The sequence below is a fragment of the Puntigrus tetrazona genome, chromosome 15 (genome assembly GCF_018831695.1).
Source record: "Puntigrus tetrazona isolate hp1 chromosome 15, ASM1883169v1, whole genome shotgun sequence".
NCBI lineage: Eukaryota > Metazoa > Chordata > Actinopteri > Cypriniformes > Cyprinidae > Puntigrus > Puntigrus tetrazona.
In genome coordinates, this window is record NC_056713.1 from 12,152,948 (window position 1) to 12,180,542 (window position 27,595).

General features: G+C 37.6%; 1 protein-coding gene across 2 annotated transcripts in view; it reads right to left on the reverse strand.

The window, feature by feature from the left end:
* The window catches only part of tpst1 (tyrosylprotein sulfotransferase 1), a 35,365-nt gene extending 8,509 nt beyond the window's left edge, over window positions 1-26,856 (reverse strand). The window contains exons 1-3 of one of the 2 annotated variants that reach the window (XM_043258603.1): window positions 26,467-26,856; window positions 16,109-17,121; window positions 6,381-6,579 (exon numbers count right to left, since the gene is read on the reverse strand). In XM_043258603.1, the coding sequence (XP_043114538.1) occupies window positions 6,381-6,579; window positions 16,109-16,941 (1,032 nt within the window). In that variant the 5' untranslated portion in view covers window positions 16,942-17,121; window positions 26,467-26,856. The remainder of the gene's footprint in view (window positions 1-6,380; window positions 6,580-16,108; window positions 17,122-26,466) is intronic. The other variant, XM_043258604.1, reaches the window with a different exon arrangement.
* Window positions 26,857-27,595: the final 739 nt, after the last annotated feature.

The window sequence follows — 27,595 nt, forward strand, 5'->3', positions numbered from 1 at the left end:
GGAGTCTTGCAGTTCGCCTCTGTTTCCAAGGAAACCCCGCGATTGAGAGGCTCGCGACTTCAAAGCCATTTTCACAGCTACCCAGACACTGTACAGAAATGGCAGGGAGACTTGCATTTAAAGCGTATTATAAAAAGCCACGACGGCCTGCTTACAGCAAGGACATCACGTGAAAGAGACCGAGTGTATCTAGAGCCATATTAATCGGTCGCTGTGGGAAAAACGAAGTATTCAAGTGATGTACGAGCCTAAACGCTCCTCTCACACTGAGGGCGCGCTCATTTTGAAACACTCCAGGCAGTTGTTTTATATGCAAATATTTGCAGTAGGAAGAGAATTGTATAGTGGATTGATCTAACACTTAGAATGAGCAATCAATTTCTGTGAATTTAACTAACCCTATTTGTCTAAAGATCACTGAGGTGATACTTGGTGATAGTTGGAGTCGATAGCGATCTGACAAGCGACAGAATTTCTTGCGCACTTCTCACTTTTGTTACGCACAAGCAGATCCTCATCCGGTGCAATGCACTACTCTAACAACAAGCAGACGTACCGATACGAATCACACTAGTGCCACACTTGTACGGTCCCGTAAGAAGAAACCGTCACCTCTCATCAGCTCAGAGTTGTATCCGTAATGTCACCGACTGCATTTGGTTGTTCCTTTGAGATTTGAGCTAGATATTCAATGTGAAAGAGCACGTCATTGTTGCCTGTGGCAGAAAAATCAATTTGCGGGTAATTTGAGTGGTGTTTTCACTAGTCAACTAGCTATGTTCAAAACGAGTTACTCATTGTAATGAATGTTTCAATGACACGAGAGTCGTTTCTTGTGTGGATCTAATAGCTGATTCAAAACTATTTTTTTTTTAAGTGCCATTTAAAATGCTATTTATTTTTTTTTAAAACAGTTTGTTTGTAAAATGTTGGTTGTTTTAAATGGTACGTATGAATTAATGATATTTGTAAAAAAAACCAAAAAATTCCTTGAACTATGCACTTACGCACTGATTTTTTAAAATTAAATTTGTGCTTGTTTTCATAAAGACACAATAAATTGATCAAAAGTGACATTAAAAGGCACCAAATGCTGATCTGATCTTTTGAACTTTACTACTGATCAAATAATCTTGGACAAAATATATGCAGCAGTTTCCACAAACATATGAATCAATTGACACTGAAGACTGGAGTAATGGATGTAAAAAAAAACGTTTTTCCAAACCATACATTTCATCTGTATTTCTAAAAGATTACATTTTATTTTTTTACGGAAGCTCGTATTGTCATTGACCCACATTCTTAGTCTGCGTCGATTTCAGCAATCCAAGGCCTAAAAATGCAAGAGGAGCAAATGAAAATCCTACTGACCTATTGTGACAGCACGGCAACACTTGAATGCTTGTTAAAATGATTCTAAATAAAACGGCTCGTTTTTTTCCCTTTCTGAAGCTCCGCTTGCTTCTTAAGACTTCAAAAATAGAGTCACAGCACAGTTCACAAAATTTAACTGCACATGCCATGTGTTACGGCCTGTCTGCATCGCGCACCTTGTGAGCAGATCTCAGATCTTCTCTGTTGTGTGTGTGTCATACTTCATGTCGAAGGAGGGAGGGGGGAGGCTTAACGACTGATCCATGCAGCTGTGTTTGATCCAGGGGAAATACACATTAATACGCAGCAGATGTGCTTCTCCCTATGTCTCTCACACACACACACACACACACATACACACACAGCCTTGAGTCAAAACGATCTGGCTGTTGAAGGACCACAACAATAGCTTTTCAAAAGAACGCTCAATGAAATCTGGACTGCTGCGTAGGATACAAGTATGCGCTAAAACTGGCCAAAACGAACAAATACAGAAAAATATTAAATACAATGCAGTTACAAATAAACAACACACTCCTGCGCATAGTTTTAAAAGCTTCCTCCTCCATTTGGCAACAGAACATCAAACATTCATGCTTTGCCCATCTTGCTGAATTTTCTAGTTGAATAATTGTTCTTTGCAAACAAAACAGGGCTTTGGAGATCGCAGGGGTTCGGTGAAGAGAACAGAACGAGGTTTATTTAACAACGAAACATATGGAACTTGACGGAGAACGGCATCAATCGAATCGCAGAGAGTGACGCGTCCAATGAAAGCAGCAATTGCTCAACTAAAAGGAATCTTCTGTGTGTGGGAAAGAGGGAGCGACTGTCATGGAAAGCAAAGCGCAACTGCAGAATAGTTCAAGGCTGACAAATGCTTCAGACTGTCACAGCAGACATTGTATATATACAAATCTCATATCTGATTTCAAATCTTTATTTCTATCAAGTTTAAAAGGCGGTCTTCAATGTATTTGAATGAAAAAGAGTAATCATGAATGCACGAATGCTATAGCTTAATCACAAAAAATACTGAACTACTTTAATGCATGTCTGCATTAATAATTCAATATGAATATCCCACATTTCTGCCACAATAACATGGTGTAACTAGTGTTACTGCAGTAAATGCATGGTAAATTATAGAGATTTGTAGATCGAAAAGCCTTCTCTCTATGGTTGCGCACACATCACGTTTACATGCACATTCTTAAGCCCGTTTTCTTTTATCGGACTAAATGGAAAAGGTAGTTTTTTGCCTCTTACTCCGATTTCGCGCGGCATGTAAACGCAGTAACCTGCTTTTTGACGGCTTATTAAAGTGTGTGTGTATGGATGTGACAGAAACCCAGATTGAAGCGCATCTAGAGCAAACGTCTTGCAGTACAGAAAGAAAGAAATATAGGCTATCACAAAAGCAGACTTTTTCTAGACACACAGAGAATGATAAATACGTGTTCTTATCACGTGCAGCAGAAGTCAAAGTAGTAACTGCATGAGACGATAAGTTTCCCACCGACATCTTGCAAGCTGGCAAGCTTTATTTTAACATCACAACTGACAAATGTATGGAGTCAGATACGTGATTATATTTTGATTACCTGATTATTGAATGAAGTCATGTAAACGCAGCTTACCTGCATTGACAGGTTACTGCACGTAAACAGGGAAAACTGGTTATTTTAATAACCGGATAATCGCGAGTTGTCAAGCTTACTGTTGGGCATGTAAATGTGCTTGAAGCGACGTTATTCAAAGATTACTAGTATTATTATTATTAAGCAAGTAATTCTAATATCTAATTAACATTAGGGCTTATTAGTCCCATCATATTTCTCTTTCTGTGTTTTAACAGCGCTGAGCATTCCAACCAATCACACACGATTCTGTTGACTTTATGAATGCAATGGACAATCAAATGCGTTCAGATGAGATAGTTTCGTTTGTAAGCGCTCACAGACTCGCAAATTCGCATCATACACAACAAAGCGCAGATGTGCGTGTGATACAAGCATAAGATGTAATTATTATACAGTGTAAGACAGCTTCACTTATTATAACGGGAATGTTTTTTAAAGTGCATAAACTCTAGCACTAGCCTGAAGTCAGTTACAATGTTCTTTGGTCTAATGTAAATATTCTTTGCTCATTTTCTGTAGCTGCTTTTTGAAGGAAGTGAGGAAATGTAATTACTAACTTACAATATTTCTATTCAGTTGTTATCATGTAAAATACTAATTCAATCTCATTAAAATATCGGCTTCTTTTTGGCTTAGGCTGGAGCTGGTTCACTTTCCGGCAATGAAATTAAGTAAATAAATAATGAAGTAAATCTTCAAATCGAGCATATATCGCCCAACTCACGCTGTTTCGTGCTCCTGTGACCGAAACTCATCGGGGAGTACGCTCTTGCACTCCACTGCCATTTGAACAGATAAACGCTCCGTGCTGCAATGTTCAAACGACTAGCGCCGTTTTATTGTGCTTTCGCAGCACAAACATTATATTGAATATTTACCGAATTACATTATACAGAATATTTTTCAAATTCTTGGTAGCGTTTATTGCCCAGCTCTACTTTCAATAAACGAGAAAACATTTCAATATTAACCTCTATGTTTCACAGAAGAAAGACAGTCATGATAATTTCATTTCTGGGTGAACGATTACTATTAAAAAAAACGTCTGAATTGGATTTCGAGACGTTCCGACCACAAATGCATTCCTACAGCTGAGAAAAGGGCAACTGGGATGAAGTTATGGCCAGAAAACATTGCGCCGCCGTGTCAATGCCACTGATACTTTTCTAAGGATAGAAATCTGCCACGGTTTTTCCCTTCAAACTCTCTGAGGCGGACTGGCACACTGATGGAGTTCGACAGGGGCCTTTTCCCGACCTTAGAGGAAAAAATGCCCCACTTTTCACCGTGACTGTGGTTTGCAGCTTAAGTAGCATAAAAATGCTTTCCGCCACAGTCAGCACTCCATCAAGTCATGCAATTTTCCGAAGTTATGTTGTTTCAACATGGAAAAACATTAATAGAGTGAAGCTTTATATCAGGCCTTTCATAGTGAATGACAAGACCACCTTAAGTGGCAGGGCATCCGTTATTAATAAGGAATGGGGACGCTTCTCCAACGGAAATGATTTTCTATATTTCACAGCACCTCAAAACCTCTCTGCTTGAGGAACACGAAAAGCCTGGAGCCATTTTGATCAATCTTAAAGGCTCTTACTGGGTATTAAACACATTTTATATTATTTTTTTCACCATGGTTTAGCATATGATTTCGTCATTAACCACTGCAAATGGATAGCAGCTGTGAGAGAGCATGGTGTAATACTGAGGATGTAAGAACTGAGCCTAAATTCTGTATCAAAATGAGATCTCCAGTCTGAACGAGAAGAAAGGGATATTATAAGGTAATACTTCTGTCATGTGGTCATCATTTTTTCAGCTATCAATGGTAAAGCGAGTAAGCAGCTTTTCTTAAACTATCCTCATAAACTAAATTAGCATCTAAATTGTCTTGATCTTAATCCCAGTAAACAAGGGAGAGAAAAAAAAATTAATTACACAAAGAATTGAGATTAATGGGAAAAAAATGGTTGGTCAATTCGCAATAATGCCTCATAATAGAATGTACATTTATTAAGATTTGACAGCTGTGAACTGGGTCTATATCCGCCAGTGAACCATGAATAATTAGCAATCAATAACTTCAGAGAAATGATGATGGAGAGATGGATTCACTAGAGTGTCGATCAATGTTTGGTCCTTTATACAGAATTCTATGAACTAAACAAAATGACTGAAATTGAACTGTATTATCCTTCATTAAGAAGAACTTTGTTTGAGATGAGTGATTGAATATTTTTACTGTCTATAGGAGTAGATAATAATAAATAAATAAAAAAATATATATATATATATATATATAAATCTTTTGTTATATTTAAAGTTTTTACAATATTACTATTATTAAGGAAACATATTATTTAAAAATATTTTTAAATATACTTTTACAATATTATATATTTTTTTACCATGTGGTCAAAAGGAAAAAAGACAAATGTTTCATATTATTGTAAATATTATTTTTATGGACCACTACAGCAACCCGTAAGTAATAAACGTCAATTTTTGTATTTTTATACATCTATATCAATAAATGTCAACAAATATGATTGAGGCTATTTCCACAAAGTTAAAATAGCGCATTTTATTAAAGATAGATGCTATTTAAGTGCAAAAAGCAGTCGATTCCATTTACACCGCATTAAAGCAGTATTTTCTGCCATTTATTAACTGCATGCAATAATAACTTATTGAGTATAATTTTTTATTCAAATTTTTAAATGAAAGTCACCTTATTGGGTCTAAAGCCCTCCCTATACCTACCTAACCCTAATTGATACTTCATTTTTACCTTTTGGTATGTCCTTTACTTTTCTGATGTGATTTGAATTTTGAAAAAGAGAAAATAAAATTTGGGCAGAGCTAGCGTAAATAGCCTCTGCCAACAAGGCAGGGTGATTGCGCTTAGTGTAAACAGACATTCTATTTTTTTATATTCCAATGTTATATGAAACCTATAAACAGCAGGTCTTTCCTATTAGTGATGTAAAAGCTTCCATACATATTCTCTGATCTGCATTAACACCCCGCATTAACCCCAGAGGTGCGCCTCACACCTAAATACCCGTTTCACACCCATTTCGCCCCTTCAGGATGTGTGGAATGTAAATTGTAAAATGTAAAATTAATACGTGTATTAAAAATTAAAAAGCACAAAAGCTAAGCGACGCCAAATCCTCTGATCCCAGTCTCATAGCATACAGCTCAGCTTGAGAACTTTTAACCTACATAACACGGCTAAGCATCCGATACATATCTGACCTGATAACTTCAGCAAGATGATTTATTAGCGGATGGAGGAAAATGAGGTCATGGTGCTTTAAGGTACAAATGAATGAGATGTTTAGTGAAGACGCTCACTCTTCTAGTGTTATCCAGGACGAGGGGGTCGGGCCGGCCGTAGTTGGGAGGGTTGGCGTGGGGATCGTAGCCGAGCCGGGCCAGCATGGGGGCGATGACAGGCATGTCCCGCAGCACATCTGGGGGGATCTTACCCACCCACTTGGATAAGGCCTCCACGTTTACGGGCTTGATCACCTGGTCTGTAGATCTCTCTACCCTGTGGAGCAAAAGAAGTGTGTCAGTGGAGCAGGAACATGTGCACAGGTGCATTACCGTCTTACCGCTGCGGACTAATTGGGTCTAATTAGATCAAGCGAAAGCAATTAAAGAAAGCTGGAGGCTACGTATGATGCTTCAAATGAACGGCCTTTCATTCGCTCCGAGATCGTCAGACACATGTATCACACGTCATATTCCGCGGTATCCTTATATTTGATGAGGTGCAAATAACATTGATGGACGTTTCTTGATTTGCTAGTCTAGATTTATACATTCAAGCACTAACTGGCATGGTTTCAATGGCATTATGCTGACATAAATGAACTTACCGGTTTTACTGAACTCCAATAAAATTATTATAGTCTAGTTTTTAACCGCTTACTGTAGCGCATACTCCACTTTATAACCTGCCAAATAAGCTGCTTCCATCACTTCACCATAAAATGCGTGTGGATTCAGATTTGCAGAGATATTAAATATGAATCAGGCATTATGTCACACCCTAGGTAAATTATTCATACGTCTAAAATTAAATATTTACAAAGCCGTGCAAAAAACAGTACATGTCAGGTTTTGTTTAGAGAGAACACATAGGAGTGGCTTGTTGAGAGAATTTAGTTTGCCTATCGCTGACATTTGCAAAGGGACAAACCTTTTTCCCAAGAAAATTGGAAAATCGACTGGACGCCTATCGTTGTTCTCACATGACAGCAAATGGTAACTGCAAATATTTGGTCAATCCCACAAAGCCTGTTAAGAACATGTGTGGATTATCTCATTATATAATACATTAAGATAATCAAGTAATATTTACTATATATTATAGCATAATTATATATGATAGCATAGAGCTATCAAACTATTAAACACATCCAAAATAAAAGTTTTGGTTTACATCACACGTTTGTGTTTTGTGTAGTGTAATATATATATATATATATATATATATATATATATATATATATATATATATATATATATATATATATATATTAAAATAATGTAATATAATAATAATAATAATAATAATAATATATACATACAATATAGATCTTTAAAATCAGAGGAAACACACACACACACAAATACACACGTGTGTATGTATATATTTATTTATTTATATTTTTTTCATTTTATAAACACTTCATTGCAAATGATCTTTTTCTGTTTTACCAACTTTGAATGGATCTGCCTCTTGTTTGGACTGAGATGGCTGTAGTTGGAGACGGATGGAGTCACCGAGGCCATATCCCCCCTGTTTTTATTATTTCTTCCCTCATAGAGAAGACTGGCTGCAGATGGGAAACAGATTACTAGACTCAATCCCCATCTGCAGCCAAGACACTGGGGAACATCGGCTCGACTGCCGTCCCACATCAGTGTGTTGTGTGGATCCAGTGCAAAACACCCAGAGGCTCTTATAATCCCCGAATACAGCAAACAATGACACAACAACCAGTAAGACTCATGCTGGCACGTTTAAGACTGTGTTTTCGTGTGCATGTGTAAAAGGAAGCAAACGGCTGAGCAGTCTGCGTGACAAACTGCCTTGTCATGCCTTTCTAAAACATCCATTACAGAGCCGTGAAAAGTGACGGGAAAGCCAATCCTTTCTCTCTTTCGGTCAGATTTAATGACGTTTCACCAGTTTAAGCAATCCAACAGTGGCATTAAATGCTATCATTAATTACCCTCAAGTCATTCCAAACACCTTTGTTCATCTTCAGAAATAAGTTATGTTCGATCAAATTTGAAAGCTTTCTGACGTTGTACAGACAATAACGCAACTATCACGTTCAAGGCCCAGAAAGGTAATAAGGATATTGTTAAAATAGTCAACGGTTCATGTTATAAAGCAACAAGAAAACTTTTTGTGCACAAAGAAAATAAATGTAATGCCTTTATGTAACCATTTCTTCTCTATCATGTCAGACTTTAACATGCGTTCACGAGAGTAACGAAAGCCCTTCATTACAAGCCTCATTCAGGTCAACTGCTTGGTTCACACTTATATCAACAGGTCATCAATGTCAGACATGTCTGAGACCAAACTGTTTCCATTAAATTGTTTTGTTCATTAACTTAACTTAACTGCTGCTTTACATAAATATATATATATATATATTGAGAAAACGTATATTAAAACGTCTAAACATTCATTAAACACTTAAACAGACTGCAGCAAATATTATTGTGCCACACGTTGTTTTCTTTTGCTCAGAATCATGGAAGAGTCGTAACTCTCGGGCATGTCTGGTGAGCTCTGATTAAATAACTTGCTATGCTAACTGGAGCCAAACTGTTTGAAACGGTTCAGTGTAACTGGAACAGTCATGTGTTTCCATATGCTCTTCATAATTACAAACCTAAGGTCTAAGACTTTGAGGTGTGTATTTGGCAACGTCTAAAAATGTTCAACTGAGGAACATCTAGTCCTAGTGTCCTCTTATTCTTGGAATGTAGGGACACAGCGGTCTATGAGTTGCTGAATTCACCTTCCCATCACACCCTCCCCGACCTCAGCCTCAGCGTTAGAGACCTGCCTTTCTCCCCAGGCTCCACAAACTCCATTTATACTGGCAAGCCGCTCCGCTGTACATTTCATTGTTCAAGTCCCAGGCCGACGCAGTCCTTCACTTCTCTAATCCATTTACATTGGAATTGCACTTCGGCTGCAACGTGATTAATAGATTTACTGTTTCCCAAGACAGAGAGGACTGTTTTCTTTCTTTGTTGCAGTTATTTTCCTCAGTGGAAAACTCTTGAAATCATTCATTGAAAAACAGAAAAAGCAAGCACACGTACGCGTGGACAGGAGGAAAAGCCATTTCTGACAGCCTGGCAGTGGATGCGTCATGCCATTCTCTAGAAAATAACATCCTCTGTTCAGCAGTTGCTATGGCCGACACATGCCGAACACGCAGTTTGACGCTAATCGGTATGAATCTCTTTATGATCCATAGCTGACACCCTCTGAGGTGTGATCTGCATCTGTAAGCTTTGTAAAAGCGCAAATACTGTCTGAAAGCAAACAGCAGGGATGCGTTGCTGCGGTAGCCGTTGAACAAGGATGCAGATAAGCTGTTTGGCCATATGATGTGATTTCAAGTATTCCCTTGTCTCTGGGGTTTTACAATCTGTTCGTGCATAAGCAAGATCTGTAAAGTCTAAAGCGTCAAACTCAAAGAGATACTCTTTATAAAAGACTGTAGAACTGGTTAACCGAATATACCATATTTAATATTTTTATATATATATATATATATATATATATATATATATATATAATTAATTTCATGATGCGGTGCTTAATTAAACACATTATGCATTCAGCAGATGCTTTTATAATACATCCATTTGAAAATAGACAAGTTGGCAAAAATTTGATTTGCATATACACATTTTGAAGCATTTGAATCGTTTTGATTGAATATTCATTCATCCACTTTTACTTACTTTTTAAACAAATTAATCATAATTAATAAGACAAATTGAAAAGGTTTTTTTTCCCACTTCTTGCAGAGGAAAGTGTAAAATGTGTAAAAAGAAAAGTAAATGAGGAACAGGATGAAAGTTGGATTCAAACTCGTGACGCCTACATGTGTAGGAGCACATGTGCCAGCCGCTAGACCACGTCTCCACCGGACGACACGTTTAATCACCAAAAAAACGTACTTATACTCCCATATTTCCCAAGGAAGGTGTGCATCTTCAGTGTGTGTTCTCCACCCACGTCCCATATGTACGGTAACAGCTCCAACGGCAACACAAATCACCATGCTGTCTATAAGCGGCCGGGTTAGAGAGAGATGAAAGAGATAATTTAACTCCGCTACTGCTACATCCATTTCTCCACAGCAGGAGCTATATGACAGCAGACGTTGCATATATCATAATACGATGACACGAAGGGTGGCGATCCACAAGAGATTTTTTTTTTTTACAGCACTCGCTCAGAACAAAACAAGCTGGCCTTTTCTCGCCATATTGCGGGTACACAAACACACACATACCCGTTCGTAAGGTCATGCGGAGCTCCCTTCTGGAAGAGAGGCTTAATGGTCTCTGGCTGTTAGTCAATTATTCATGGAGGGCGCTAGAGCTTTTTAGCATGGCGGTGTAGTACTAATGCCAAATAACAGAGCCCTGAGCTACATGGGCCGCTTGTTCTAATGGCCATGTCTTTGGCACTAGTTGCTTAAATCTCGCATTCAGAATTGATGTTTATGGGCAGCTCCATGTCTGATGGCCCATACGTTGGTCAGAGAGGCTCATAGGTGGTGAGCCGCTGATCAATAGCAAAAAAAAAAAACAAGTAGATAGAGACCCGGCGCTAACAAACCTAAGTGCAGAGAGCTGCTCCCCTTGCAGGTGTTGTGGGCCAAATTTAATGGACTTGTATTTGTACGTCCCCTCTGGGATAAAGGGCGGTTTCAGTGTTTATTACCAGCCATTAGGGGCCTCAAGGCTTCCCTCTGCCTAAAATCATATCAGTGCTTTCTCCGAAATGAGCTATGGTGGTTCAGTTCCCCTCAAGGACTGCAGAACCATGAAGACTTGAGCTGGCATGCTTTTTTTCTGAAGCCTGCAAGGAAAGCAAAAGGAGCCTCTTTGGCCGAATCCTACACTGGAACTGCTCGGCTTTTCTGCAACATCACGCTTGAGAGTGATGAAATATTCATTCACGTGTGCACAAAGCTAATTTGTATGAGGCCTTTGGACTGACTGTTATACTATTTAAATAAAAATAAAAGCTATTCAAATAAAATAAAAATAGAAATAGAAAATCTCCTGGAGAAACGTTGCTTCATTCACTGTATACTGCATCAGCTACACATGAAATGGCAATATAAGCTTCCTGAATCTTGAATTTTAAAGTGTTGTGTCAAAGATACAATAACTAAGCAGCATATGAAATTCAAAGAACAAGACAAAACATATGCCCATAATGCATCTGCAACAAGCTGCATATAATGCCCCCTTTTAATGAGCATTTGCATCTAATCAATGGAGACAGCGTGCTGAAGAGTGCATGTGCTACTGTCTGGATACAAGACGACAAGCTCCATCCATCCCTCCTCCATCTCTCTCCTGAGGGCCAGGTTAAGATCTCAGTCTCTCAAGCTCACTGTCACTGAGACGTGACAAACAGCAGTACTGCTCACTTAGCGTTCATCAAGGATTTTTATGGATATCCAAAGCAGCCAGCCAACCCTTCACAGAGCCCAGTGAAGGACGGGAACGGGGATCTTGTCACTAGAAGGGCTCTAGTTAATTTAACAGAGCCTGGGTTGGACTCACTAGAGCAGACACGAGAAGCACTCAAGTCTTGCCTCAGGACACATGGGATACGGGTGCAGAATAACAACAGCAGTAAAATACCTGTTGAAGTCACCACAGATCCTACTGCGAGATTCTTCCTACAGCATCGCATAAACCTCCAGAAATCCCCCATTAAGCCTGGAAAGCCTGATCAGACAGGTATGGATGTTGCAGTGCTAGTGCTATAGAGACTGCCAAAAAGGGGAGCTGGGAAGCTGCAGCAAAGCCTGAATAAATACTCGATATCACGATGGGTCATTTTATTTCACCGTAATGATATAAAATCACAATATATTTGCTTTTGTTTTAAATAAGGAGTTTATGGTATGAAAATAAGTAAATAAGTAAATATTGCAAAAAAACTATTAACAAGCTCACTGAGGACAAGCAAACAGTCAGCAATTAAATAAGAAACTAACTGCAAGAAACAAAAACAAAAAAATTGTAATAACTACAGTAGAAACCAAAAAAAGATCAGTTGATCGTATCTAATGGTATATCTCCCAAAAGTACTACCAATAATGAAAATGACTAAAAACAATACGTTTAATACTTCTTTAAATTGTTGTTAAAACAAAGATAAATAGAAATGTTGCATGATTTATTAAATTTACCCCCATCTTGTCAGGCATATTTACAACAAAAATCTATTTCTTACACATTAAAAGATTTTTCACCCCAGATGCTAATTAGTTAACTGTTTTTTTTTTTTTTTTTTTTGCCACTATCCTGGGTTTTGCCTATTACTTAATGATTTCTTTTATTTAATTTTAATATGTGCAAGTCAGAATAAGAATGACACTGTAATATTATTTTTTCCTATTTTTTTTTATTTTATCTTAAAAGCAGACAGTGCTCAGCTTCTTTTTTTTTTTTTTTTTTTTTTTTTTTTTTACAAACATAGCACCTTTTTAGACAATATATGACTTTAGGTAGCCATTCAAAAATGTAAGATCAAACCTAACCTTAAACCACATTAAAATCAAAAAACCATGCTTTTTGTAATTTAATAATTTTGTAATATCTTTAAAAACAGATGCACAACGATCTAAACTCTTATTGCTTTTATTGCTTAATTATCAGACGCTTTCCTAAAAAACCGGGGTAGTCGAGCTCCTAGTGATTTGCTGAATTCGTTACATGCGAAAACTGGAAATGAATCATTCATTCAGGAAAGGTTGAATCTGTCAGTGTCATCGCACAAACATCCACTTGTCCATTCAGTGTGTAATGATACTGTGTGTCACTGAGCCCTTCATTACGTGCTTTTGGAAGAACAACAGAGCGTTCAGCGGCTGAGGTGTTTTTAGCTCATCCCTTTCCTGTTCCACAACAGACCATAAGAAGAAGCGCTGCTTTTATTAATGGCACGCTGCTCTATTAAACGCTGTGAGCTGTGTGGTACCTGCTTATGAAGGTGAGGTGATGATACGATCACCCTGCAAGTTCTAAACACTGTGCCGTTTCATCAAAAGTAGGCCTGAGTTACACATTATAAAATGAAACTGTATCATATATTCAGAATTATTCAGCTGGCAATGTAAAATTATGCAAGACTCATGAGTGTGAACACGAAGTAAGCTTAAAGCCAGCAAAACTGGTTTGTACCCCCTTCCTTAAAGTCATGTGAGAACGACCGTTTGACACATTTAGCAGTGGCTCGAAACTCAAAATATGAAAACTACTCCTTCAAAGACGTTTGCACCATTTCCTTTACTATTTGCATTTAACATTTGGCTATTTCCTTTCTAGATAAATATTACTGTTTATTGTTTTATTCTGATATTTTACATGAAATATGTATGCATTTAATACTGGCATTTTATTTGCCAATAAAACATTTACAGGTAATGTTTAACGTTTTTTTTACTGTAGCGTATAGTAAAAATAACGTCTGTTTAGTGGAAAAACAGTTGACACTGTATTTTACTTCTTGTATAAATAATTTTGCAACTAGTAACTTTGCATTTTGAATCATCCGTACTGCCAACATTGCATATGAAAAAAAAAAAACGACAACCTATAATCAATGCAAAAAAAAAAAAAAAAGTTGTTATATTGCCCAGCTCTCATCTAAAGTAAGTAATAAGGACTGAAAATGAGAAAGAGAGAGCACAGATATCTAGTTTGCCGTTCACCCAGTTTGCAGATATTTGACAGACTAAACCACAGATAAAAGACAGACCAGAGGGGCTTTGAGAACAAAGAGGGGAAAGAAGTGATATGCTACAGCATCCAAATAAAAAGGAAAAATGCGTGGGCCCTCTCTGACCACAGGCTTATAATTTCTAAAAATGGACAGCAGACAGCAGCCAAATTTCTTTGTGGGACATAAAGGGGCTACACTGATTCATGTGTTAATGGCTTTGTGCTAACCCTTTGTCCTTTCGAGATTTCAGTGACTTCTGCAGGCCATGTGTATATAAGCTCCTTAAAACATCCACACCATATGACCAAAACTTTGTAACTGGGATTTCTGTGGCGTGATTAATGAAACTGTGACTAACCTTGTTTCGTTCCTGAATATGTAACTCCCTGAAGTGAAGAAACAAACTGAGTAGCATTTGACAAAACTAGGTTGCACTTCCAAAAAAAAAAAAAAAAAAAAAAGACCAGAACTTACATTAATACATTCTTTTCATTATAACATCAGTATTTTTCTATTGGAAAAATAGACAAAAAAACCCCAAAACAAAACAAACAAAAAAAACAAAAAAACATTGGGACTCGTGTTGCAACGTGCAACAACATGTTTTACTGCTGCAGGAATGCTGCTGGTGATCTACACCCTTCATTTGTTCTATTCAGGGCATGAACTGTGCTGAAAACTCATTAGATTCATGAACATGCCCTTAGAAGCTGTAACACAACATACTGTGGTCAATCAGAACGTGTACTCAACTGCACTCTAGGGATTATCATGTTGTTTTCAGCCAGAACTGAAAATTATTTATCACCGGTCAGTGAGAATTTTTGCACATGTACGGTTATAGTCTGACACAGAGAAAAACACCCACACACATCTGCACATACACATAAATGAACACAAAGTGTTGTTTATGTTTGGAATAGCACACTGTCATACTAGTCTGACTATTTCTGCAGCACACAGCATGTATACAATCCACAGTATGAAACTTTCTGTGTGCATGGAATCACTAGACCTTGTGACTGACTTTACCGCCGCTGACAGATTAATCAAATCACACTATTTAACCAATTTTTCCTAATCATGAAAAATTGTAGAATATTTCACACAAATAACTTTTACATTCTCTCTCTCTCTATCTCTCTCATATACATATACACACACATATATACATACATACACACACACACACACACTTTACTATTTTATTTACTAAAAAATCCTACACCTTTGGGTACCTATCTGTACCTTTGTTATTAAATAAACCTAAAACTACCCAAAACTGGAAGCTAAAATAAATTAAAATAAGAAATACTGCCTAAAATAAACTGAAATAATATTAAATTAAAATACAAAAATTAATACAACTGAAATAGAAATAAACTAACACAATATAAATTAATACAAATAACAATTACTACAAAAAAATTAACAATGTAAAACTGAAATTAAAATGAAAATAAAACCTAAAATTAAAATAATCATAAATATTAACACAGAATAAAATTTACATAAGTAGTAATGTGAATCATGTTTTTATTTTACATATAAAACTAAATATGATATGATATGAAATAAATAATAATTATTAGAATAATAAGTTATTATTATTATTATTATTATTAAGAATAAATAGTAGTATATAATATTTGCATAAAATGCTAAATATCTGTATTTATTTCTGCATTTATAAAACATGAAAGTAGCATATGACGGAAACATCATTACATTCGGTTTCATACACTATTTGTGTGTGTGTGTGTGTGTGTGTGTGTGTGTGTGTGTGTGTGTGTGTGTGTGTATAGGCCGTAAGCATTACCCTAGTATGCCAAACATGGCCTGTGTGACACAAATGGCCGGTGACATTAACTAGATAAGATAACTGAACCGAGCTTAAATAAACCAGATGGCTTATAAACCCAAGACACTCCTGCCAAAAGGCAGTGCTCAAAAACCTGCCTTGTCTTTAACAAGCAAACAATTATAGCGTATCATTTAAATTAGAGAGGATGCTCCTGACCCAACACAAACTAGTCCACAAGTCAACAGCACTTACTTGGAGAGCGAAACGCCTCCTGCTTTCCCGATGAGCTCCTCGTGATGCAGAACTGCATCATTCCAAGGAATGTTCAGGAATTTCAGAAGCGTTCTCATCCACTTTTCCGGGTGCAGGACGAGCTGTTCGTAGTGCACAGGCAGGCACTTGTCCGCTGCCTCCAAACACTGAGTGTACATTGTCTCTATGGCCCGGTTCCACTTTGTCAGGCAGTCCCGATAGCTGCTCAAGTCAAACCCGGCGATGGTGACTTTACGGGAGATCATGGAGTGGACAGAGGCCCTGCCGTCACGGATCATGAGGATGAACTTAGCGTGAGGAAAGATCTTAGCCAGATAAGTGAGTGATTTAAGAGCAAACGGGTCTTTATTACACAGGTAGTTGGCCGGTTCCCCATGTTTTACGATGATCTCCAGAAGGAAAGCTTGCATGGCTGAGTCCAAGACCTCGTCTGTTACTCCGGCTTCATCTAGCCGCATTTTCTCCCGGCCGGAGCGGCTCCACATCTGCTTCATGGCCAGAATGCGAGGGATGACACGTGTTTCTTCTCCACAGCGCACTTCGGGATGAGCGTCCAGCATGGCCCGCATAAGAGTGGTGCCGCTTCGAGGGACGCCACCGATGAATATGAGAGGCATGTCTTTATTGTAGATGAAGGGGGTGCTGAGGTTGTGGCCCGTGCGCAGGGTGGTGCGCAGGCTGCTCACCAGGGGCAGGTTGCGCTCCTCTATCCGGTGATGGCACTCCATGGCATGCCGACCCAGGTAGAAGACCGTGACGGAGCTGATGACCAAGCAGGCCACCAGTAAGTTCTGCTTCAGCTTGCCGATCATCTCGGGGGTGAGCCGGAGGCCCGGTTGAGGAGCCAGGGGTGGAGTGAGACGGGGAAGAAGCAGAAAAAGGGAAGGTGAGGTTGTGGTGAACGCCCGGTACTCAGGACTGGCCGTGACGGAGCGAGTGGAGGCTGGGATCTGCTGCACGCAGCTCTCGTCGAGTACCTGAATCCATCAGGCCTGAAACACAACAGAACAGATCCCTCAGTGAACCTCTGATGATTACAGCATGTGTGGGTCAATGACGATTGACAAATGAGAGTGTCTATTTATAAAAGGTATGACCTTTTATTGATCTGGTTTCAACACGCATTCTTGGAAATGTGCTGTTTGTATTTATGTGGGTTTCAATGGGTTTAGAACATTTTCAAAGGTTTACATTCAACGATTCAAAAAATGCCATGTAGTGTAACCATCCAGTAAAACATTAAAATATACTTGAACACATATGATTGTCCACATCCATTACTAAGCTGTTTCTTGGTGTTTTTATAGTATTTTATACAATATTTTTTAATGAATTATTATTATAATATATTAACATAAAAATACAGGCAATTTATGTTTTGGGAGTCACTCCAAATAAGTTATAGTTTATAGTGGTTTTTCAAATAATAAAAAGTCATGTGGTGTAACCATCAAGCAATATAATGAAAAGTCAAATCCATTCATATTTTGTGCATTTTTTACGTATTTACAGCATTTTTGGATGTATTTTATAATATATATTTTTATATTTTTAAATTCATTATTATTTAATACATTTCTGAATGCTTTTGATGCACAGCCAGGTCTTCTTAGATTACTTTTTTCAAATAACAATAATAAAGTACTATTGTTTTGTTTTTGTAAAGAATAAATGAAACTTTTTTAGAATATCAGGACATCACCAAGATCCACAAATATATTAAAATGGTTTAAAAATAAAAATTATAGAATAGATGCATTCAAATAATTGAAGTAAATTGCAAAAAAAAAAAAAAAAGTATATAAAAACTAATCATACTTCCCTGTTCAACCAAAACAAATTGTTGCAAAAGAAACTAAAATCAAAAAAAGCTTTTAACAAAGCAAATGGAATGAAAAATGCTAGCGCGAACAAAAAGTATCAGACTTCAACATATTGGACAATAAGCACAATTGGATTTTGGAGAGCGACACTTGCAAGATATAGTCTGAAATAAGAGACAGATCTCGTCGGATATCTTAAGATTGACTCATGTTTCCTCCCACTCTCAATGTACAGAGAACACATCTCCAGCAGCTACAAGATGTATGACCTTGCAGTCTTTAATTTGCACCGTGTGCTACACAACCTTAAGGAGTGGGTGGCCAGCTCAACACAAGCAGTGCGCATAAAACTTGACCACACTGTTCTGGCTCCGCCGCGCTGGGTTTGTTTCAAGGTTTTCCTGCGCTATTCTCTCACCAAAGTGCCGATCAGTGTAGCACATGTTGGCCTGTGTCAGCACTGCGCTTAAACACACTAGCAGAGGAGAACCAGCAAGAGAGAATCCCTAGGGATCATGATGTAAACCCTATTTTTATATTTCTAAAGTAAGAAATAGAGATGTGGTGTTTGCCTGCATTGTGAGCCAAAGCTATTTGGTTACTAAGGTGTTCTGAATACGTTGCTATGCAGGTGATAAGCTTACTATGTGGTTGCTTTTTTTTAGTCTACATTAAGGATGCACAATAACTCAGCCAATACATTTTTTAGTCAATAACTGTGTTTTTGATAAAATAATATAATAATAATAATAATAATATTCAAAAATATATACATGCATTTGTGTATTTATATATGTGGACATAATAAATATATACAGTACACACATATTATGTTAAAACATTTATTTTTAACAGCACTAATAAAAACGCAATTTTTGGGCAAAAATACAATGGTTCAATTCTAATTATTTATTACATTATTTATTTATTTTGACTAAGTATTACACTATTCTAATATAAGCCTTTATTTATTTACACGAAGCTCAAATCTAAATAATTAAAAATATTTTTGTTAATTAAAATATAAACAAAAATTTGTTTAGTTTAAATTAAATAATAACTAAAATAAGTTCAGATTAACATAAAAAATAAATAAATATTAACATTAAAGTAAATCATATAAATAAGTAAATAAATTCTGTTGAAAACTGAAAATATATACAATCTAATATAATGCAATATAATAATAATAGCATATAAATAATACTAAAATAACATTACTACTCTTCATATCTGCTACAATACGTTTACAGTATGATGGCATTTCAAACACAAACCATAATATTTATAATGATGGTGGGATTTTGTTTGGCCACATCATGCAGGTCTTAACAAGCTCCAGTTATGTCTTGGCGCTGCTTAGACATTATTTGGACATTTTCAGTGCAAAATCTATGTTGTCAATAAGCTGAAATTTTTGTTTTATTTTTTTTATTCAAGCTCTTTAACTGCCAAACCGAAACTCTGTCAAATACATGTACAACAATGGCCTCCAGCAGGCTCGTTTCAATATACCGAACACTAATATTTGAAACAAGGTCACCTGTAGCGTTCATTACATTACTTACGGATCTCGTCGAGAGAACAAAAGGTGTGTGGAGGCATTAAGCCACTTCGCTCAGAACAGTCCCACGAGACCCTCTCGAGCCATTCGCAGGAGGTTACCCGCAATGACCCACCCGGGAGCCCAGCCAATAAAGTTTCTTGAGACACCTGAGCCTGGTACCACTGGGAATCTATTCCAGGAGACCGGTGATGTTAAAGTGACCCTTAATTGACACAGCTCTTCATCTCTGTCCACATAAAAGAGATTATGTGCGATCACCATTATTCATTACTGTCAAGAATTTCTTAAAGGACCGATATTGCATTACCTTACATCATATGACGAGAATCTTGATTACCTAGACGCAGATACCCATGCACACAGAAAAATTCTGATGGCATTAGGGAATCTATTAAGGCTGCAGGAAACAAATATTGATTACCAGGACTGCGGTGTCCCTAATAAAATGAATAGTTCCCATCCTGGATGCTGATTGGCCAATACAGAACTATACAATGCTGCTTAAACACGCTATAGAGTAAGAGCTGAAGTGAAACACCTTTTAACCTGCTGCTTTTAGCACTGTGCAGCCAGGCTGCATGTCACATGAACTGGATACCAACAGGAACATGTTTAATAACAAGGATTGTTTTTGCGCTCCCAAAATAAAAAAGGAAGAACAGTGATTACCGTTCACAAAAAAACATTTCAAAGAGCTCATACAAACTGAAAGACGTGAAACTTTTGTAAGTAAGCTAGTTTTAGAAAACAAACCCCATATTTTTGCATAAAAAAAGTAGCATTTGATGCCTTGCATCTTTCATTTATTTTTAAACATGAGCACCAAATTTTTAGAGAGCGGTTATGCATGAGACATTGTAAAAGATGCAAGTTCAAAGGTAAAAACATCAATGTTTATACAGAAAAACTATGGAAAGGCAGCATTTTGTAATGCAAAAAAAGGTATAGAGATGCATTTAAAAAAAAAAATTTTTACTTTTTTTTTTTACTTTTTCAGAACATAGCTTAATGCACAAGATGCTATAAAGTGGCAAAGCGCACAGTCCTAAACTTCTGCAATCTTTGCAGGTTTACATGGAAAAACAGCAGTTTCCAAAAACAAGAGAAGAGGCACTGTAAAAGATTTTGGATATCAAAACGCAAAATTTTATTAAAAGTAGCAAGCACAGTCAAAAACATCAATCATGTTAAAATGGATGAGCAGTGCAGCAGATCGCAAAAATGCAAGCAGCAGTGTATAACGCTAAAATACGTTAAGTTTACATAAAAGTTCAATTGAGCCAAATAAAGGCCTGCAATGCAGCAAGTCAACAATGCATTCTGCTGCATATGAAAATGATTTGTATTTCAAAAATTTCCACAACAATGTCACTTCAACTACATGACAAATGACACTTTGTGACGCAATCTGAGAGGGAAACGTCAATGAGGAAATGCAATTTAAATGCAGCAAGTAATCCTCATACAATCCTCAATACAAATATCGACACTTCCCATACTTCACCTCAAACTCTTTCTAACGGTTAGATAACCAGGTATACCAACTTAACCGTTTTTAATGTCGTTCATAATCTACAAACGGCCGACTAATTCCTTCTGTATCACTCGCAGAAATAAAACCGCTTAGCAAACGCCAATTTCCATGTTGATGTTATTGGTGACGTCTATCTTTACGCCGTTAATCATAAACGTCAGAGCCTCCCTCATTAAACCGTGGCATCCTACGAACATCGGCCGCCTCTGATAAGCGCGAGGAACTCGAAGCTCTCTTTCAAGGTCTGCGCAGAGTTACTTTGATGGAGAGGAGCCTCGCTCGTGATGGATTTCTGGGCTGCAGGCTGTTAGTGCTGACAGATGGTAAACAGGAATTCCACACCCAGAATCCTCAGTGTAATGGATGAGGCTCTCCACGGGAGGAAGCCATGTTGTTCAGGAACATCTTCCCCGAAATGTGTCGCGCGATGAGTCACGGTTTCATCCGCTTCCCTTGTCTGCTTTAAGTTCAAGCTCGCTTATAAAGTGTTCATATGCTAGAAACCCACTCCGGTTTATTCCACAGAGGAGAAACGGATCTCACGCGGAGCCGAGTGGGAGGTTCAGACTAATGAGAGAGCTGCATTGCTGATCAGAAAGAAAAGACTGAACAAATGGAAGGCGTGGATGTTTACTCAGTCATTAACAGACGTTTTAAAGCCAGCATCAACTGAACGTAAATCACTCCACTCCACTCAGGAACAGCCTCTTGGCTGATTTACTATTGTGGTTAAGCGATGTTTGGTCTCGCGTTTCACAGTCGTGAAAGAGAAATCAAGAAGGTGTTGGTATGAAATTAATAGAGCTTCCACACTTCTGTTACGGATATCCTCCACTGGATTTGACATTGATCTGTTTGGGAATCCTCCACAGGCCTGTGCTGAAACCAGACCACAGCATCACTTAATAAGAAGAGGAGTCTGAGAAGAGTTTCTTTAACAAGACACGAAGGGTTTCTCTCTCTTCTTAAACAAAAAAATAAAGGAGGTTGCATTGGCTGGAATGAAGCATGCATCATTGCTTTTGGTTGCCTCTTGCTTTGGTTACTTCTTATTGCCATACTTCCAAAAACGGAAATAAAAAATGGATTGTGGTTTTCACCAAAAATAATAAACAGGCAAATAATAAACAGACAATTGTTTTCTACACTGATAAAGTAATAAGAAAATCTGCATATTGGAACAATTTCTAAATGATCGAGTGACACTAAATTCACTGCTGAAAATTAATAAAGAAACATTTTAAATGTTTTGCAACACTAAATTTGGTGAGCATAAGTATCTCTAATCAAAAATAAATAAATTAAAATCTCACTGACCCAAAACCTTTGGACTATAGTGTATATCATTTACCAGAAAAATTAGAGACTCGATAAAATATATCTTGAAATAAAAATAAATACATCCTAAAATAAAATAAATACATTTGCATTAGTCAAGAAAACCCCTCTCTCTCACACACACACACACGCGCACACACACACACACACACACACACACACACTCATTTCATTGTCATATATCACAGACAACAGTATGTACATCGGTCTCTCTCTTGACTAATTTAAGTTATGCATTTTCATTTAATTGTAAGTTTTTACTAATTGTATTTTTTTTTTACTAATTTTATTATTTTAATGTTTATCCTTTTCATCCATAACATGAAAATAATTACAATCTTTTCAGTATCTCCCACAATTTTAGTATCAGTGCATTCCTATTTTTTAAAAATCGCCAAAAAATCTAAACGGATTATTCTTTTTTTTATGTAACACCGCAGTATTTCTTATAAACGATTTATCTATACATTTAATTTTTTTCTATACATTTTTAATGTGCACTCATAATCTTTTATCAAATAACTTCGCCTCCCTCTTGATACAACATATCTATTCTGTTCTCTGATGATGTGTTGACCGGCACAAGGGGCAGGACAAGCTGTCACTCACATGAGATTGCAGCATAAAAAAAAAGAAGAAAAAAGACCACAATTCAATCAATTCCCAACTGTCCAAAGATCTTCTTCCCTACTATTTCTAAGATAGCGATTTGTCCAATAAGGGGTTCCTGACCTGAAATAGCAATTTCTGTTTCATTCTAACTTTAAAACTGAAAATTGGATGTTTAAAAAGCCGAAGAAAAATCTATTTGGGTCACATGGGTGTCACAGGAAATGCATTTCATAGACTAAAGACCGGTAACGTACAAAAAAAAAAGTAGGTCTAACAATTCAGACATGGGAAAAGATCAAACTCAGTAATCTTCCCTTTCACACAACACTGATCCTTCCTAAGGAGGTTCAATCTGGACCACTTGAACAAAACCCTTCAGAAAAGATACCTCAGAAAATGAAATCCAGCACCGTTGAATGAGCAGACAGACAAAGTGAGCAGGATACTTTTCATTTTAGATATGAGGGCTTCTATTCACAGGGCGAGGAGAGAATGGGAACATTTGATGTAGAAAGCGCTTCGTGAGCAGAACCATGCAATCGTTCCTGAATTTGACAGCCTTGTGTTGATTACAAAAGACACAACAGTAGAGCTGAGGTCACGACTCAGCCATTCCTTTACCATCACGCACATGCACCTACTACCTAGCCATCTCACCTGTCAGGGCTCACTGCAACTATTACAGCTTTTAGGTAACCTTAATAAATCGAGTTAGGGTTGCACAGTATACACCACATTCGTAATATTAATCAGTTAATATTAGGGTTTTTTGATGTATTGACTGGTATTATAATTTTAATTGGATTCTTGCCTCACTTAAAGGGATAGTTCACCTAAAAATGACAGTTTCTGGTCCCCATTGACTTCCATAGTATTTTAGTCAATGGGAACCAGCAATTGTTTGGTTACTTATCTTCTTCAAAACATCATATATGTTCATAAGAAGAAAGAAACACTTAACAGACATATCTGCAACTTTAGGGCGAATAAATGAGTCTATATTAAGTAATTTGATTTTTAAGTGAACTATAACTTTAAAGCGAATCTTTAAAAACACTTATAATTTAGACACAATAAGCTTTCGTTTGTTAACATTAGACGTATTAACTAACATGAACAAACAATGAAGAATACATTTATTACAGTATTTATTCTTCTTTGTTAATTTTAGTTAATAAAAATCCAGTCATTTACTGTTAGTTCATGTTACAGTGCATTAACTAATGTTTACAAACGCAACTTATGAGTTTAATAATGCGTTAATAAATGCAACAATTAACAAATATTAATAAATGCTGTAGAAGTATTGTTTATTCTTATTCATGTTAGCTAATATTGTGAACTAATTTACCTTATTATAAAGTGTTACCAATAATTTAATAACTATGAAAAACAAACATGTCTTAATACAATATTTGCATACTTACTATAAGTTAATATTGTTATGATGCCTAGTATTTAAATGTCATTTTTAAAAGCAATATATTTGCTATTATTTTTGCTCTCGCAAAACTGCACAGAATTTTAATATCAGCACTGAACATCAGATTATATTAAAACTTGAATGGTGCATGCCTAAAATACAGCACTGTCAAAAATGATTCGATAAAACATAGTAATCATCTGATGGCCATTGGATAAACCTGAATCTTTAAATCGAGGCTGAAACAGACACTGGGATAAAGAGTGGCATTAAGGCACTCGCTAATCTGTGATGGTCTTATTTCTTGCGACCTCCGACCCCAAGGCTGGCTGTAGAAAGCCTTTTAAGATCGCATTACTTCATATTAGTGCACCCGCATTTTGACAGCGATTTTCTACGTTTTGAGAGAGGCTTTTAGGTTCCCGAATGAGCTTGAATGAATCGGGTGAGACCGAACACATTCTGCAGCACATTTAAAATGATCTATGACAATGTGGACTCGAGAAGCAAAGGGCCTAATCTAATATTCAGATGCACCGACTAGAGTGTTTCATCCAAGATGCCCAAAGTGCGGTGTTGCAGCGCTAAAACTGATTTGAAGTGGCAATTCAATCAGCTCACAAGTATAAAACCTCCAGAGTAATTTCTCTGTAGTTCGCATTCGATACAAACGATAGCGCTTGAGCGTCAGAATCGTCTCGGAGTTAAAAAAAAAAACATCTCGATCCCCACTGCCTTCTAGCGGCTGGGTCAAAACGGTCTTCACTGTTAGAAGGATCCTCAGTAATCGTGCAGAGAACCGCGCAAACCGATCAGGGTCAAAAAAACGTGACATCCGAGGTTGTGAACGCATGTTTCAGCCTCTGAAGAAAAGACACGACACTGCAGGAAGGCCTGTGTCGAAAGTCCACGTTTCGGGTCTCTCTGTACACAATCACGATTGCGCAAAATACCAGGACAGATCGATACGCAAGTGCTGCGCTCGTGAGACCAAACCACAAGAGAAGTTAGTGTTACGGCAAAAGTGTTAACAAAAAGGACCGTCCATCAAACTGATTTTTGGTTTAAGCAGACAGACAGTACGACAGTAATCTAATGCTCAGAAATGTTTCATTTTAAATAACTTTAACTCAAAATGAACCTAATATACCAGTGAAATAAATAAATACTTAAAAAATATTCACTAAATACATTTTCATTCATTTTACCCCGGAAATGTGAACTTTTCACATGTCTATGACACCAGCCAACTTCAGGGGTAACACAAAACCCCAAGGAACGGTAAAGAACATGTGTCTCTGTCTCTCTCTCTCTCTCTCACACACACACACACACACACACACACACTTCTCTGCCATACATCAGACACCAGTACGCACATCCGTCTCTCTCTGAAATCAGACAGGGTCATTCTCGCTGGACCAATGCTTGGCCAAAGCACCACCTCAGTGATTTCAGTGAAAGGTATTTCCATTGTCCAAAATAATCTTTTGAATCTCAAGGGGCTGTCTGGCCATGAATTATGAATTGGGCTGAAGTGACTGCCAGGCCATGGGGCTACAGAAGGGCTCTGTTCACGAAAACCAAAACAGAATCCCTTGCCAATCTTCAAACTTATTTCAACAAGGAACAAATTTCAATTTTAACACAATTCGTAACAAAATATCCCATCTCGTGCATTCAGGACAAATAGCAGCGCTTCAAATCAAGGGATTATAAAGGTCGCCTCTCTTTATCTTATTTGAGAAACACACACCGGGGTTTGACAGACAAAGCAGATTGATGTCACTGACAGCTCGGCTGTCTTTCTATAGCCTACTGTTCGATTCAAGCTCTGGCACGTGCAAAGTCTGCATCGTTTTCCCCAGTCAAAACGTGCGGCTTTAAAAGACTCAGAAACTTAAAACAAGGAAAAGGGTCGCTTTGGTCCTCGCCGAAGGAAAGTAGATTCTCTATAGACTGTATAGCGGTTATAGCGGACGGTAATGCAAATACATTCTAACGCCGCAACACTTTTGTATCGTGTGTGAAGAGACGCACCTGGTTCGGTAGATCCGTCACGACAGACGACGAGCGGGTTACACAAGAACTCTTTGCGGTCGGGGACGAACGCACAGACGTGCCGTTCGCTTGAGGCGTTCCATTCACCGCTTTAAAATGCGACACTCTGTGAACGTCTCGACGCTGCGCTCCACACAACTGTATCGCATCGACGCGCGTCACCTTCGCTGGGTTGCCAGATGCGCGTTGTTTCGACTCAACCTTGCATCGAGGCTTTTATGAGTGCGCTGTCTCAAACAAGTGCCTTTTATTGGCCGATTGTGAAGTCGCGCGATCGCGTTAGACGACTATTTTAAATGTGTGAATTTATATCTAAGTAACTGAGGCGAAATATCCTCTGAGCGAATCATAAACGACGGTCTTTCGTGCGAAGCTTTTATCTCGCACAGGCAACACGATTACTGGTGCGCTGTCGAAAGGAAAATTTTAATAGCAACACTGCGATTGGTCCAGGGGCTATTTGACGTGTTTGTTTCGACGTATGCTATTGGTTAATACGCGCAGTTGGCTTTAACCCCGCCCTCTCTGGTTGTGTTTTGCAAGAGAGCGCCGCGGTTTTACAAGGTTCTTAAAGGGAAAGCGCATCCTGGCGTTGACTCAAACTATGACCGCTGCTGACTAATTTAGCTTTTTTGTCTCGAGCAAATATCGCTGATGTGAACAAAGCAAAACAGTAAACAATTTAAAAAAATACTTATATTAATAAGGGCACTACAATAATTATAATAATAAAACGTTTTACTTTGGAATCAAATTCATGAGTATTTCCACTTTTTCGTGTACACAAATATATCGTTTGAACTGTATATTAGAACTTTGACGCATGGATGCATTTTATCTGATTAATCATTATTATATGATCTTATATGAGTGCATGTCATTAACTGTGACTTACTGTTTCTAAGCAAGTTTCCAAGGAAGTCCGGCTTCAAGTGACATTCTGTTCCACTGTTTCTTAAAGAAATTTGGAAATTCCAACATCCCGAGTAGGAACGCATGCACTATTACTGGCAAAATAGGCCTCACGCAGAATAAGTTGAATTTGATAGTCATTACTGCACTAATAGACCATAACATGAAAACAGAGCACTCAGCTGCTCCAGAGCCA